The sequence below is a fragment of the Elephantulus edwardii genome, unplaced genomic scaffold (genome assembly GCF_000299155.1).
Source record: "Elephantulus edwardii isolate Elephantulus edwardi_28Jun2011 unplaced genomic scaffold, EleEdw1.0 scaffold00008, whole genome shotgun sequence".
In the NCBI taxonomy this organism is placed as follows: Eukaryota; Metazoa; Chordata; class Mammalia; order Macroscelidea; family Macroscelididae; genus Elephantulus; species Elephantulus edwardii.
Genome location: NW_006399758.1, coordinates 4,409,060 through 4,425,028, shown reverse-complemented (window position 1 = coordinate 4,425,028; position 15,969 = coordinate 4,409,060). Strand labels below are relative to the sequence as shown.

At 36.6% G+C, this 15,969-nt stretch overlaps 1 protein-coding gene across 1 annotated transcript in view; it reads right to left on the bottom strand.

Moving 5' to 3' along the window:
• The window catches only part of LOC102850214 (25-hydroxycholesterol 7-alpha-hydroxylase-like), a 56,271-nt gene that overhangs the window by 29,073 nt on the left and 11,229 nt on the right, over positions 1–15,969 (bottom strand). Inside the window, exon 2 of the mRNA XM_006880527.1 lies at positions 12,541–12,677. Within this exon, the coding sequence (XP_006880589.1) occupies positions 12,541–12,677 (137 nt within the window). The remainder of the gene's footprint in view (positions 1–12,540; positions 12,678–15,969) is intronic.

The window sequence follows — 15,969 nt, the reverse complement described above, 5'->3', positions numbered from 1 at the left end:
GGGGTGTGGCTTTTTCCTTTCCTTTTAGCTTTGGCCAAAAATGGGAATGCTTTGGTGGCCTCTTGAGCAATAAGCATCATGATAGATGGAGAAAGGTTTCAAGTTGTCAAGGATTTCATCTTACTTGGATCAAAAAATCAACACTCTTAGTACCAGCAGGTATGAAATCAAAAGACTTATTGCACTGGGAAATTTGTCAGGGATAGCGCCAATGTATAATGACATAAATTTAAAGACTAAAGTGCATCTGATCCAAGACATGGTTTTTTCAATCACTTGCTAATTGAAGTTAGACAATGATGAAGGATGAGAGAAAAAGAATAGAACCCTTTGAGTTTTAGTATTGGAGAAGAGTATTAAAGATCTCATGACTACCAAAAGAACAAACAATACATCTTGGGAAAATGTGGAAACAGGCTGTCCCATGGACATGAGGATACTGAAGCTTCATCTCATGTACCTTCGGCATGTTGTTAGTAAGGACTCATCCTTGGAAAAAGATATTATTATACTTGAAAAGGTCCAGGGTCAGTCGAAGGGAGAACGACCTTCAACAAGATGGATTGACATGGTGACTGTAACAATGGACTCAAGTATGTCAGTGATGATGAGGATAATAAAAGATAAGGTCTGTTTTATCAGATCTGTTTTACATAGGGTTACTATGAGTCATAGTCGACTCAAAGACATATGACGACAACAATGGTGACCTAGTTGGTAAGAAGTCGTATTGCCAACCGCAAAACTGGCAGTTCAAATCCACTAACTGGAAGAAAGATGAGCAATCTTCCTTCTGCGTGATTTATTGCCTCTCAAAACTCACTGAAGGGTCATTTATGAGTTGGTTCTGATTGAGATGGTGAACAAACACATGAAGAAATATTCAAAATCCCTAGCTTTAAGAGAGATGCAAGTCAAAACAACTATGAGATATCACCTCATGCCAGTAATAATAGCAAAGTTCAACAGAGCAGCAAACAACAAATGCTGACGAGGTTGTGGAGAAATTGGAACACTTCACTGTTGGTGGGATTGTAAAATGGGGCAACCACTATGGAAGACAGTATGAAAATGGAAATATCATTTGACCAAGTAATTTCACTATTGGGAATATACCATAAAGAAACCAGAACCGCCACCCAAACAGATATATGCTCACCCATGTTTATTGCTGCATTGTCCACAATAGCAAAGAGATGGAAGCAACCTAAGTGCCTATCAACAGATGAATGGATAGAGAAGCTATGGTATACTCACACAATGGAATACTGTGCAGCACTGAGAAACAAGGAACTCTTATTCTACAAAATGAGTGACCCTGAAGGACATTATCCTGAGTGAAATATCTCAATCACAAAAAGACAAATACTGCATAATGCCACTGTTATAAAACAGGACTGACATGAGGGTTGGGGAAAATGGAGAAAAGAGGGGATAAATAATAAACACCACATTCAAATAGACTAGGGAAAAGAACTTTCCAAAAGAAACATATGATTAGGTACTATTTGCACAACAATAGCCTAAAATAAGAGGTGCATAGCAAAGTGGACTCAGGGGAGGGAAGAGACTGTGTAACAATAAAAGAATCTTTTTAAAGAGAAAAGTGAACTGGGAGGGTAGGGAGGAAAATGTGCAACAATGAATAAATGGAACTCCAAGTTTTCTGTAAACTTTCTTTAAAATATCAATTAAAATATAATAAGAAGAAAATAAATAAGACCACCATAATTCCAAACTAGAACTCATTCTGTCAGTGTTTCCCAAGATCAGGACACTTGGTTGAATTCTTATCCTCTCAAGATCTGAAGATGACATAAAATTGTTCTATTAGTATGAATAGTGATAGAGCAGAGGCATGAAGGGAAGCAGAAATGGATTCTGTATCATTCTGATGGAGTATCAACAAGGGATCCTTGAGTAGCTGTCATTTGGGCTTCTCAATATATCAGTGTTACTCACATAAATAGAAAGGCTCATGGTGTTTACTGAAAATACAGATTTCTGCGGACTCTTATTCCTAAGGCATGGACATGAAATTACAAATATTTGTTTTTGTCAAGGATCTTTAACGATTCTCATAAAAAGGCACACCAAGACAGATAATACTCTGGTCTATCTCTCAGAGCAAGAAGGGGCCGTAGAAATTGCCTCATTTAATCTCTGCATTTATCCTTGGGACTATGTTTACATAGTCAAGGGTGGTTAGAGTAAAGATCATGCTACCATTTGTAGTGGCAGAACCTGGCTGAAAGGGAAATAATTCTCCATGCACCATTCTTTTCATTAGACCATGATGGTTTCATCTCCCTACAGTACTATTTTAAGAATATTAGAATTAATACTAATTTGGAGTGTTCTGGAGATGACATTAAATAATGGCATTTAATAAGCTCTTCCTTTTCAAGAAAATAATATTTAAGACAATAAACATTAGGTATTAAAGTTTATATAAATAATTTAAACTTTCCTCTTCACCTCATAATTCCCCAGTGTGTGTGTGTGTGTGTGTGAGAGAGAAAGAGAGAGAGAGAGAGAGAAAGAAGGGTGGGGGAGAGAGAGACTTTTCTTACATTAATGTCTTCTCACGTGTTACGTATGGTAATTCAAAATGCATCCACCAAATGAAATTCAATTCTGTACAATGCTTAGAATAAGATTTCTTTTTTGTATACTGGTTCATTTACAAAGTTTAAATCACTGGATTTTTCCCATTTCCTTCACCTCTATCTCCATCAAATCATGCAACCCTATGATTAATCCCCCCATTTAGAATAACATTTTGTTTCATTTTCAGTTGAATCATACAGACATAATAACTGTGTTTCTCTTTAAAAATTTTAAATTATAAATTTTAGTTTAATGTATATGAAGCACAGGTATTAAATAATTTTTTAAGAATGAGTTTTAAGACTAAACTTTCATTCATGCTATTGCCCCTTAATTTATTTAATAAGGCAACCCAACTTAAAAACGAAGATGAAGCTAGATAGCATGGCTCCTAATTCTAGTAAGATTCTGAAGCTGACATCTACAAAGTAAACTGGATTTCTCCCCTCCCCCTTGTGGAGCTCAGAAAGAAATCAACTGGATTTAGGCATATTTTATGACACCTGCCTTACCATAGAAGCTTAATTACATAAAATTGCCAGCATCTGCCTGACAAATAATTGGAAAAAATGTCAATTCTCTTATTTTGAAAAATGTATCCTTTTAGGCAAATCTGTGTATTTTCACAGGTGGTGATCCATATTTTTTTTCATTACACTAAATGAAAGGATTTTGGTAAGTATCTTTAGGGTTATTTTAAATTATTCACAAAACGTCAGAATGGTATAAAAGATACAGCTTGTAAAACACACAATCTTTAGAGAGCATTTTGAACTTTTTCCCTGCCAATTTTCCACATTCTTCTCAATCTAAGTGGAAGGACAAAAGCATCCTTAGTTATAAGAACATGAGATACGTGTCATCAGGTCTCTGGACATAGAAGCTGTATCCATGGGAAAGTTTTTCTTTTGTCTCCATTATAAAGTCTCTCTTCTTTGAGGCAGAGATATGGAAAGAAATTATGACGTTAACTTCATATACAAGGTATACTGAGGAAACTGGTCATGTAGGTGACAGTTTTACACAGCAAGACCCTCATGAGTCAGAATCAACTCGAAGGGAACTATCAACAAAAACACTGAAACAGTGGACAATGAAAGAACTGGTCCCAGTCAGGCCAAATATTAAGGAATTGTTTCTAAAAGAACACTTGTGGGTGCATAAGTTCTTTTAAAAATCATTATTTTAAAGCAATTTATAGATAATGATTCTCTCTCTTCAAGGTTCTCATCTTTGCAGATTCTGTTTTTGCTCTTTCTCATCCTTATTTTAATTTCACTCAGCATCAAGGCACTGCATTTTACCTACTATCTTTCTGGTCGAGATGCAGTTTTTTTTAGATGGGGATGCTTTGATTTTTCCGGATTTTACTTTTCAAGTGGGTTTGAAAATACTAATAACCCTGGAGATGTTAACTGGCTTTCCAACTTTTAATCTTCAGTATAAACAATTTAAGCTAAGTTTTTCAAAATTAATATTAATTTAAACCATCTGTCCACCATCTGCTAATGTGAGATGCAAAATCAAGAGTTTCTTTGTGATCTTTAATCAGACAGTTAGGAAAACACATATACATTCATAAAATGAATTTAAATTTCTTTAACAAAGAAAATTTGAAAAGTTCTTGTTGAAGGCCCTGTATTCTTAGAGTGAAATTAATTTTTTGTTCAAGTGTAATTTTCTGTAGATGAATGCCAAGTGCTAACAGTTTCATTGCATAGTTCATAAAAACCACAAGGTAGAAACATTCTCTTCTGCCATGTTTGGGAAAAAAAGAAAAGAATGCTGTCAGCAGCTCATTCAAAACAAATATTGATTTAAAGACATTCGGATTTGATATTTTTTTAAAATGTAAATTTCAAAATGAATTAAAGTCTTAACATACAATATAAAAGCATCATCTTTCTGAATAGCACATTTATTTGAAGTGGGTTCAAAATCTCAATGTCTCATTTGACATTAATTTCTTTTTCAAAACTCTCACATATTTACATAACCTTATGTAACTCTCTATTAATGAAAAACCCTTATAATTTATATTGAAAGTAATCCTTGTAGAAAGGTAAAGTTATGTGTTACAAGATGTGCCACTAAATGTAAGTACATACATACATACATACATACATACATACATACATACATACATAAATAACACATCATTTACTCTGATGTCTTATTCATATGAAAGTTGATATTTAAATCACTCCAAGTAGGTTTTTAATTCTAGGACCTTAGTGATGTATAGAGAGATAGCTAGGAGAATTCAGGACAAATATTTGAATACTTGGAATAGAAATTCTCTGTTAACAAATAAGAAATAAATGTGAATTTTAAAGAATTTGACCACCGTAATCACAAGATTTCAAAGTTCGCATTTAGCAGATTTTTCGACAAATTTTTTTTCTTAAAAAATTAAAAAGCTGATTTTATTAGTTGTAGGGAGTGAAACACAAACCAAGTTCTTATTTTCTTATATGGCTGGCCACATTTACACAGTGCCCCTCTTATTAGGAAGATTTCACTGAGCTCCTGACAATGATGTACAGGGGAGCTTCTCTGGGGTGACGTCCAGGGAAATCGGTGCCCCTGCGCCACCACACCGAACCAATTAGAGAACTATTTTCTGCGACAGGTCACGGATTTACGTGGTTTCTCATAAAAAGATGTACCTTTTAATTTCTTTATTAAAATGACATCTTTGTCTCTTGTGGCCTTTCGGGATGACAATCATTTGCTCATCACGCAGGGGCATACATTCACTGAAATCGCAGGGCCAAAGGCAGAGGACTTACTTCCTCATATCACATTTTCCAAATGAGCTACTGTGCTAACTGATCATTAGAAACATACATATTAGAAGGATTTGCTGGCCAGAATTTCCTCAAACTCTAGTAAGGGATGAAAAGGAAGCAGCTGAAGTACAGATTAAATGTGGCTGACTACACAACCCCGGTCAAATTACTCAGAAATTAGGGATTCTGAGAGCATCTTGGTATCGAAGATTAAGTTATCAAGTGTCAGCAGAAATTGGTTGTTTTGGAAAGTGAATAAAATTATTCAAGTCTGTCTCACATTTCTACTTAATCATCTCAGCTTATATTTGTATACTGTATTTAGAAAAAATAAACATTTCTATAGAATATTGTATCTACTCATGAAAAGAAAATGCTTAATTTTTAAATAAAATTAAATAAAGAGCATAATTTTTGAGTATGCTTTTTTTTAAAAAAAATAGAAATACTATTGTTTTGGTATTATAAGATCCAAAACGCATTTCAAATTGAGGCACCAAGGTACCATATCTATTTGAATGATAGTATTTCATGAGCTTTAAAGAATTGGGAATTTACTCATCCAATATTTATTGTGCATTAGTCAGTGGTGAGTTCAGAACTGAATGTTGATAGCAGAGGGGCTCACAGAATATAGAAGGGAAGTGAGCAAAGGAATTAGAAATGGAGTCACAATTTATTAAAAGCCATGACAGAGGTGACGCTAGGGTTAAGTACTTGGAGCCCAGAGAGGATTCAGGGGTCTCTGGTGGCCTAGTCCATGGGGAGTTGCACCCTGGTTGGAATCCACCAGCAGCTCCGTGGTGGAGAAAGATAGGCAAATTCCTTGTGTGTGATTTATGTTCTTAGAAACCAGCTGTGGTCAGCTATAGGTTTAGTTTTGACTCTACAACAATGAGTGGGAATTTGAGGAAAAGAGTCACTTAGTGTAGGGAGGGGAGGCTTATTAGAGGAAGTGATGTTAAAGGATCATCAGATGAAGAACAAAGAGCATTCAAAAGCAGCGAGGGGAAACACAGATGCACAAAAAGACTTGGCATATGGATGGGATGTTACAAACAACTCGGTGGGTACCAGGAAAGGCAGGGGGTGTCTTGGTGAGCCACTTCAAGATGAGGTTAAATGCTATATTCTCACCAGTTCTAAAAACTCATGACTTTTTCCCCCCAGAGAGTTCAATTTTTCTGAAACTGGTGTGAAGACAATTATTGTTGGTTGGGAGAAACTTCTCAGTGGCTAGTTGTAATATTCTCTATTCTTGTGAGAATCCAGTCATGCTCATTAAAATTTCATCCAGTTTAAGCATTTGCACTTTGTCCAAGTATTATATTAAAGAGGAGTCCAGGTAGAATAGCGCTTACACACTCAGCTGAAAACCAAAAGGTCATCAGTGCAAACCCACCAACTTTTAGGAGAAAAATGTTGGCAGTTGGCTTCTGCGAAGATTTACAGCTTTGAAAGCATTTTACTCCATTATGTCATGTTGCTATGAGCTGGAATTGCCTTCAAACCAGTGGGTTTGGCTTTTATTATTTTTTGAAAGAAGATATTAAAATGACAGGAACAAAAGGGTAGCATCAGCTGAATGGATTGAGAAAATATGATGGAATACTATATAGAATGCAGGAGCAATGATTTTGTAAATCACTAAAATATTGGAGAGCACTATGCTGAGTGAACTAACTTAGTCCCACAAGGACAAATACTGTATAAGACCATTATTGTAGAATGTGTATAAGGATCCAAGAAGAATAGGAGGGGAGCAGAGAGGTGAGGATTGGTGGGGGTGGTTAATCATAGGATCACACAATTTGATGGGTGGAGGGGGGGTGTTTTAAGAAGGAGAGGTCAACATATTGAATGAGCTAGTGAGGACGAGTAAGGTGAAGACCGGTGGGGTACCTTGGCAAGGCAGAGGCTAGTTATGGCTAAGGGTTCTCTAGGAGGTTTACAGATATTGTTGCTAGGTGCCACTGAGTCAACTAGGACTCACAGCCACTCTATGAGCAACAGATTGAGATCCTGTCCTACTGTTTGCCATCCTCAGAGTCTCCACCATGCTTGAGTCCATTGTTGCAGTCACTGTGTCAACCCATCTTGTATGTTCTTCCTCTTCTTTGCCGACCCTCTGCCTTTCCCAGCACGAAGTCTCTTTCCAAGGAATGACGCCTCTTGACAACATGTCAAAGTATGTGAGATGAAGTTTCACTATTCTTGCCTATAAGGCAAGACTGTCCTTTCAAGTCACGTTTGTTCCTTTAGTAGGCAGGCCATGGGATGTTTCTATTCATTAGTCTATGCTAACAAATGTAGAAGATAACTACTTGTCTACATGACTGGAAGAGAGATCCATATTTGTACCCATTTAATAAAAAGATCCCACAGAGTGGGCAAATTTTTTAATAATACCATTAATATCGTGCATTAATATCATTAATATAGATGCATTGCACTGGGAAAGTATGCAGTTAGGGAACTCTGCAAAATTTTTGGGGCATATAAATATCTTTCTGGTGTTTTCTGTTTTCAGCCACTATCTAATATCAGCAATGACATCCCTTGTTCCAAGTTCTCTTCTAAATTCAGTTTAATTTTTGGTAAGTTTCCTATTGAAGTGCTATGGCAAAGGTCTTTGCATTTGCATCAGATAGATGCATGTGATATGACATTAATGATATTCTTTGATAATTTCCAGATTCTGTTTGGCTGTTTTGGGGATGTACACAATAAATTATCAAGAGAGGAAAAAAAACAAAAAAGATGCTTGTGTGAAAGGAATAAATTGTGAAGGATGAGTTCCAAAGAGGATAATGGGGCTCATAGGGTAGGAAAATAGATTGTCTTGAACATTCTTTGAAATGGGAGGAAAAATTGCAAGGATTGTTTTCATGTGTGAGAACTTTTGATAGATATGATGAAGTCTAAGTGAGATCTACATGAGATGTTTACATGTGTTTACTGCCTATGTTAAAAAGACTAACCATGGGAATCATAACAAATTATGAATAGCATTGCAAAGCAGGTTTCAGAATGCTTAACTGTGTTCACATGGAACCTACACTGCTTAACTGTGTTCACATGGAACCTACACATACTTGAAGAGGTAGCCCTTCAAACCAAACATAGCAGGACAAGGGGAAACTGAGTGGTTTAAATTCAGAAAAAAGTGGGAGAGGGGGTTACTAATTCAATTTGCATGGTAAACAAATAATCTGAGAAGGAAGGTAGAATGTTGTTGTTATTGTTGATTGTCGTTAAGTCAAGCACGACTCATAGCGACCCTATGAACGAAAGACCTGAAACTTCCTATAACTATCGTTGTTTCTCTAAGTTCATAGAGTTTCCAGAGGCATGTTGTTTAGGAAGTGGATGCCAATCCTGCTTCCAAACCTATCTTAAACTGGGAGCTCCACCTAACATTGTCCACCATGGGTAACCATTATGACATTTAACTTCCCAATGGCACACAATTCAGCATCATAGCAACCCCAAGTTACCTCAGTATAGCAAATTGACAAAAGAGTGCTGTACCACTTAGAATAATGTTCTTCCAAAATGTAACAACCGACTTTTAAAGACAAAGGCCCTCCATGAGTTCTTGTTGATTCTAAACGAGAGGCTTAAATAAAAACAACCAACATAATATGTGTTGTTAAAAATTTTAAGAAAAGCTTTATGAACCCATGGTTTTCTTTCCTTTGGCCCCATAAAGCACCTGGTCACTGTACCAAAAGCAAATTGTCATCATTCTTCCAATGACATACATGAAGAAATAGCACCAGATTTGGAGGATGATTTAATAACACTCTAAAGACAGGCTGTTGATACAACCTTTCTTGCTGACAGATGAAATGAACTGAAGCACTTACTTATGAAGATAAAAGACTGTAGCCTTCAGTACAGATTATACCTTAACATAAAGAAAACAAAAGTCCCCACAACTGGTTCAATAAGCAATATCATGATAAACAGGACAAAGACTGAAATTGTCAATGACTTCATTTTACTTAGATCCATAATCAATGCCTATGGAAGTGGCAGTTAAGCAATTACTTATTATATTAGCCACATCTATTGCAGAAGACTTTCTTACAGTGCTAAAAAGCAAAGATGTATCTTTTAAGACTAACGTATGTTTGATCCAAGCCATGTATTCTCAATTGCTTCATATGCATGGGGGAGCTAGGTAATGAATATGAAATATTCACAAAGAATTGATGCATTTGAATTATGGTGTTGGCAAAGAATATTAAATATTCCATGGATGACAAGAAGAACAAACAAATCTGTCTTGCAAGAAGTACTCAGAAGTGAGAATGGCAATACTACGTCTCACTGCAGATGCTATCAGGAAGGACATCATGTTTAGTGAAACAGTCAATAAAAGAGAGGGGACGCTCACAGAGGTGGACTATAATAATTGGCTCAAGAGCAGTCAGTGTTTTGTTCTGTTATACACAGGTTTGCTATGTGTTGGAACCAACTTGAAGACCTCTAACAACAACAACAACAGTATAAGATCACACCTGATTTTTTTCAATTTTCTCATGATGGAAAGGAAGGTGAGTGAACTGTATTTTCAGAGCCCAGGGAGAGCTAGAGTCACTTTCTCTCTGCACATTCAGCTAGAAACTAATTGTCAAGGAAAAGTGTGGATGATCTAGTCAAGAGAGCCTCTCAGTACATAGATGGAACAAAGGAATAGAAAATAGAGGGGAAAACACAGCACAAATGAATAGGTTTTGTGAGAAATTGTGTGTGAAGAAAGCCCTAATTCCTTCAATCCTTATACATGACCTGCTGGGTGGATGTTGCTCTTCTCAGAAAAGGTAGGGATTACTCATTGTTGAGACTTGATTAGCCACATTGCTTGGTTTGGCCAATAATATTAGCTGCAAGTGAGGCATTTGAAAAATTTGAACATAGGCTTGAGAAAGCTTTGAGTCTTTTCTGCTCACCCTCTTGTACAGGGCAGCACGTACAGATGACCAAGCTAGCCTTCTTGAGATTGAAAGACCATGTGAATGAGGAAGCTCAGTCTGGCATGTGATGAACTCATTCAACTCCAATCAGGCTACCTGATTACTGTAGCCATGTGTGGCTCCATGCAAAGCCATTTGTTCTAAGTTATTAAATTTTAAGGATGTTTGTTATGCAACAAGGCACATGTATATAGCCAAAGAGTAAGGACTTCAAAGGAGGACGAGATAAGAACATTCTGACTTCTTTCTACCTTGTGATCTTTGGAGTGGGATGAGGATAGGATTAATACCTAAAGCATAACGAACATTTAAAAGAAAGCCTTATTAACAAATGGTGTTGGCAAAATTGGAAAACTATCTGTAGAAAACTCAAGCAAGACTCATGCCTTACACCATACACAAAAACCAAGGCAAAGTGGATTAAGGACCTAGGACTAAAACCAAGGACTATGAACTTCATCAGAGGAAAACTTGGAAGAACTCTAGAAGCCTTAGTCCATAACATGAACAGTCTCCCAGGCATCCTGAAAAACCTACAACCAGGAGAAGATTAACATAGATGAATGGGATCTTCTAAGACTCAAATCCCTATATACACAACCAAACTTCTCCAATAGGGTAAAAAGGAAGGTCATACACTGGGAAAAAAATATTTGGTAATGATATATCTGATAAGGGACTTATATCTAGAATTTATAGAATACTTCAGCACCTCAACAAGATAAAGGTAAACAACCCAGTCGCAAAATGGGCACAGGATATGAACAGACACTTCACCGAAGAAGGTATTCAGATGGTGAACAAACACATGAAGAAATGTTCAAAATCCCTAGTTCTAAGAGAGATGAAAATAAAAATAACTATGATATTTCATCTCATCCCAGTAACAATAACAAAGTTCAACAAAGCTGTAAACAAGAATTGCTGGTGAGGTTGAGGAAAAACTGTAATCCTTAGTTGGTGGGAGTGTAAAATGATGCATGCAACCACTCTGGAAGGCAATATGGCACTTTCTCAAAAAGTTGGAAATAGAAATAACCATTTGACCCAGCAATTTGACTACTGGAGTATATCCTAAAGAAACCAGAACTGCTACCCAAACAGATAGATGCACAACTCAAGTGCCCATTAACAAATGAATGGATAGAGAAGCAATGGTATATTCACACAATGGAATACTAAACAACACTGAAAAACAATGAATTCAGGGAGCTCTGGTGGCCTAGTGGCAAGAAGCTGCACTGCAATCCCAGAGATCCGTGGTTCAAATCCACCAGATTCAGATCTGATTTGATGGTACATGCACAAAAAAGAATAAAAAAATAAAAAAAATTTAAAAACCTCAAAACAATGAACTCATAAAATACTATACAAAATGGGTGACCCTAGAGGATATTATGCTGTGTGAACTATCGCAATCACAAAAGGACAAATACTACACAATGCCACTATTATAGAGTAGGACTGACATGGGGGTTGGAGGAAAACGAAGAAAAGGGAATAAGTAGTGAACACTGCATTGAAAAAAAAATGAGGAAAAGAACTGTTTAAGTTGCCGCAAATGACGGCAAATGTGTTTCTAAGCACGGTAGTCAATTTAAAAAGTGTGCAGCAACGTGTTAAAAGGAATATATGAATAGTTATTATTTGTATGACAACAATCCAGAATGAGAGATGCATAGCAAAGTGGATGGGGGAGGAGGGCGAGAAAATGGTGTAATTATGAATGAATTTTTTTAAAGAGAAATGTGAACTGGGGGTCAGGGAGGAAAATGTACAGCAATGAATGAATGGAAATCCAAGTTTTCTGTAAACTTTCATTAAAATCACTACAAAAAATTTTTAAAAAGAGAAAAATACATTTTAACTTATTGTTTGTGGTTATGTAAGAATCAATGAATAAGAAAACTGAACATGAAATAAATAGAACTGAACTGAGAATGGTAGCTGAGACTGGGGTTTCCCAGATATCCTCAAGGGAAAAGACGTTTTTATGTGAAAATGACTGTGCTGGAAACCATAGTTTTCTTCCGTAATAGACCTACAAAGAAAATAACGAACAAATACTCCCTATTTTACCTCGATAAAACATGAAGACATTAAAGAACAATTGAGAGATTATGACCTATTAAGAAGTCTATTGAAGGGCTTCTTACCTGCAATGAGAACCGTGAAGACATCACCATGTTGCTTCTGCATGGTTTTTAAGAAAGTGAAGGGATCTCTTCGGAAGTCCAGAAGCTTTCCAATGTAAGGAATCCAGCCTTTTATTAGTGGAGGCTCATCAGGTTTCCTAGGAGGTAAAACAAACAAATAGATAAAAGAAGAAAATATTAAACCACTTTTGATCTTCAATGAGCAAAAAGTTAGGTCTTTTAATCTACACAATCTTCACTTATATTCTTATACCTACATTAAGATGTGTAGGATGATGATACAGTATGGGATCTGAAGGTACTCAACTGAGGTGTGAACTCTGGTGGCTTAGTAGTAAGACATTGTGTTGCCATCAAAAAGGTGCGTAGTTTGAATCTGCCAGCTTCTCCGAGGGAGATGGGCACTCCATACCTATGTGATTTACTGCCTCTGAAAACCTGCTAGAGGGTCAATTATGAGTCGGTTCCCACTCTGCGGTCCACATCAACATTATCAATAACAACTAAATTGTTCATAAACTAAATGTGAAGGTGTGGTCCTTAGGGCATGGATGTTATAGTAAATTGCTCAATTGTTGTAGTAAATTAAAAAACAAACAAACCCATAACTGATTAATTACAGAGTTTAGAAGAAGATAGTAGTTTGGCAACACTGATGTTTTTGCTGAGTATGGTCAAGTTGGAACCCACCCATGGCTGACCTTCCTGAAGTTTTTCAGGGGCAATAAATCGCATGGGAGAAGACTGCTAATCTTTCTCCTGCAGAGCAGCTGGTGGATTCGAACCACATACTGTTAGGTTGGCAATGCAGCAGCTTACCACGAGACCACCAGAGGTCCCTCCTTATTCTTGGTCAATTCTTGTTCTTAAAGAAAAGAAAGGAATCTTAAGGTTCAGAGGTCAGCAAACTTTCCTAAAGAAGTCACTTAATGACAAGTATACATGATCTCTGTATTCTTATCTCATTTAGAAAGCTTTCTGTGGATGTAGCAAAAACTCAGGCTTTTTTAAAGCTATGGAGGGAACTGACAGTTACATTCAATAAACTGTGTGTATGAGTCTGAAGGCTGTGATTGCATTTGGGGTATTGTTGTTCTTAAGTGCTGTTGAGTCGACTATGACTCATATCGACCAGATATATGAACAATGGATCTCACCCCTGCTCTATCCTGTGCCATCCACATCATCTCTGATATGCCTCAGCCCATTGCTGCATTCTTTGTGTCAATCCATCTGGCTGAAGGTCTTCCTTTCTTCCATTAACCAGTAATTTGACAATCCCTTTTAAAACATATGGAGCATCCCATAAAATACTGCCAAGAACTTAAAATAATAAGTTTCTTTCTTTCTAGCCTAAAATTCCAGCAAAACTGCACTTCAAAATTTCTTCCTAGTCATTTATTTGGTGGGCTCAGTCTGATTTAAAGTGAAAAGCCAAAGCTATTTTATCCTAGAAGGGATTAAAACAAATATTCAAAAGAACTCACAATCTCTACCCCATCTGTGAAGATGACTTATATTCCATGCAGTACAATCCATTTTGATTAATCACAATATATTACTAGCTCAGATCTCATCAAAGATCAAGATTATGATCCTATGCAGCATGGACTTTTAGGTAGCTAGATTAACTCTATCAAAAGCTTTTATTTTCCCATAACCCAAAATGGTAGGATTAAACAATAAACTATTCAAAATAAATCAGATGTGTACTATGGTATAGATACAGAGAAAAATCTTTCTCTTTGTAGTAGACCACTTGTTTTTATACCTAATGATTAAGAGAATGCTAGTGTGTGTGTGTGTGTGTGTTTATACTGCAGAAGTATTTAATACAGTTTTGAAAGTTATTCTTCATCCATCTCTCCATTATTTTGTTGAATGCCGCTTTTAGCAGAGGAGATTCACTTTGTTCCAGAAGGACAAAAAGCTACCAAGGAAACATTGTAATAGTTAATTTTACCCCCAAAGATTAAACAAGAAGAGATCACATGTGTGATGGTGGAGAGAGGGAACCCCAAGTTAAAAATTGCCCCAGCATGTGCACTACCCACCTGTCAATGACCCTTTCAAATCTTATAAGTGATTTAAGATTATTTCAAGTGATTTAATTTATTTCAAAATATTAAGCCTTTTCCTTGGTCTGTTTTCATTCTGGTTAAATGCTGTTCAATTACTACATTGTGACAAAGATTTAGAAAGGCTTTTTGTCATATTCTAAATTAACGAATTTCACTCTTTATGCTCTGTCATTCGGTCAAAAGCGGTATTCTTCACAGCATTTCGGGTGTGGGTGCACACACACCAACCTGTGTATGTGTGTGTGCAACAAATGAGAAAAAAAATCCAAGCAACTGTCAATGTTTAGAGTTATGACAGCATATGAAGAAGTCATTTTAATTTCACAACAATAGAAGGGTCAGTCTTTCTTCCAGTTATGTTTATTTAATAGCAATACACTCAATCATAATAAACATCATGTTACAATTGTGCACATTTTTCAGGAAAAACGTAGTGCTAGTTCAATCTGCGGTTGTCAAAAACAGATAACAGAAAGCTGTCTTCACTGGAATGTCTATAAAAATCACTCAGGGGAAAAAGCATTGCTGTAATAATCTAGAAAACCTGCTGACACTTGGCATAGTGTAATTAGTGCTATTTATCTCAGTTGGTTCTAAGACTTGTTCTAACACATGCAGACCCCCATGTGTCCTCCACGTGGTTTTTCAGAGGCTGATATTTCATGAAATGGGTTGTCAGGCCTTTCTTCCGAGGTGCCTCTCTGGGGACTCATACTTTCAAAGTTCTAGTTAACAGCCACTCTTGCTAATAATGATTTGATTCAGTCAGGGAAGTTCTACAGGCAGCTCTCCTGAATTGCACACAAATGGTTAGCCTGTCCTCAAAGCTTCTCTTTACTACTGTGGAACTATAAAGGCACATTTCAGAATGAGTTTACAGAATAGAGTTTACAGATATTTTCCGGAGTCATAGGTGGTGGAAACAGCACTGTAGAACACTAAACAACATGTTGGTGGTTCATGTCCACAAAGAGGCAATTGAGAAACAACATCTAATGACCCATTATGGAAAATCAGTCATTACAAATTCTAGGACACATAGTTTGAGATGCGAACACCCGGAATGCCTAGACTGCAGGTCCTCAGCAACTAGTTAACCATGTTCAGTGATTAACGCTAAGCTCTATGCAAGCACTGTTTCATCATCTGACAATTTCTTTCTTTTTTTATTAAATTTTATTAGTTTTAATGAACATTTATAGAGATTTTGGGTTTTCATTCATTCATTGTTGCACTGTTTTCTCCACCCTCATCCCCAGTTCGTTCTTCTTTCCCCCCATGTCTGTTTTAATTGTCCAATTGCCACAGTGCTTGCCAAAGCCAGTTCTGATTAATCTCCTTTGTCAGT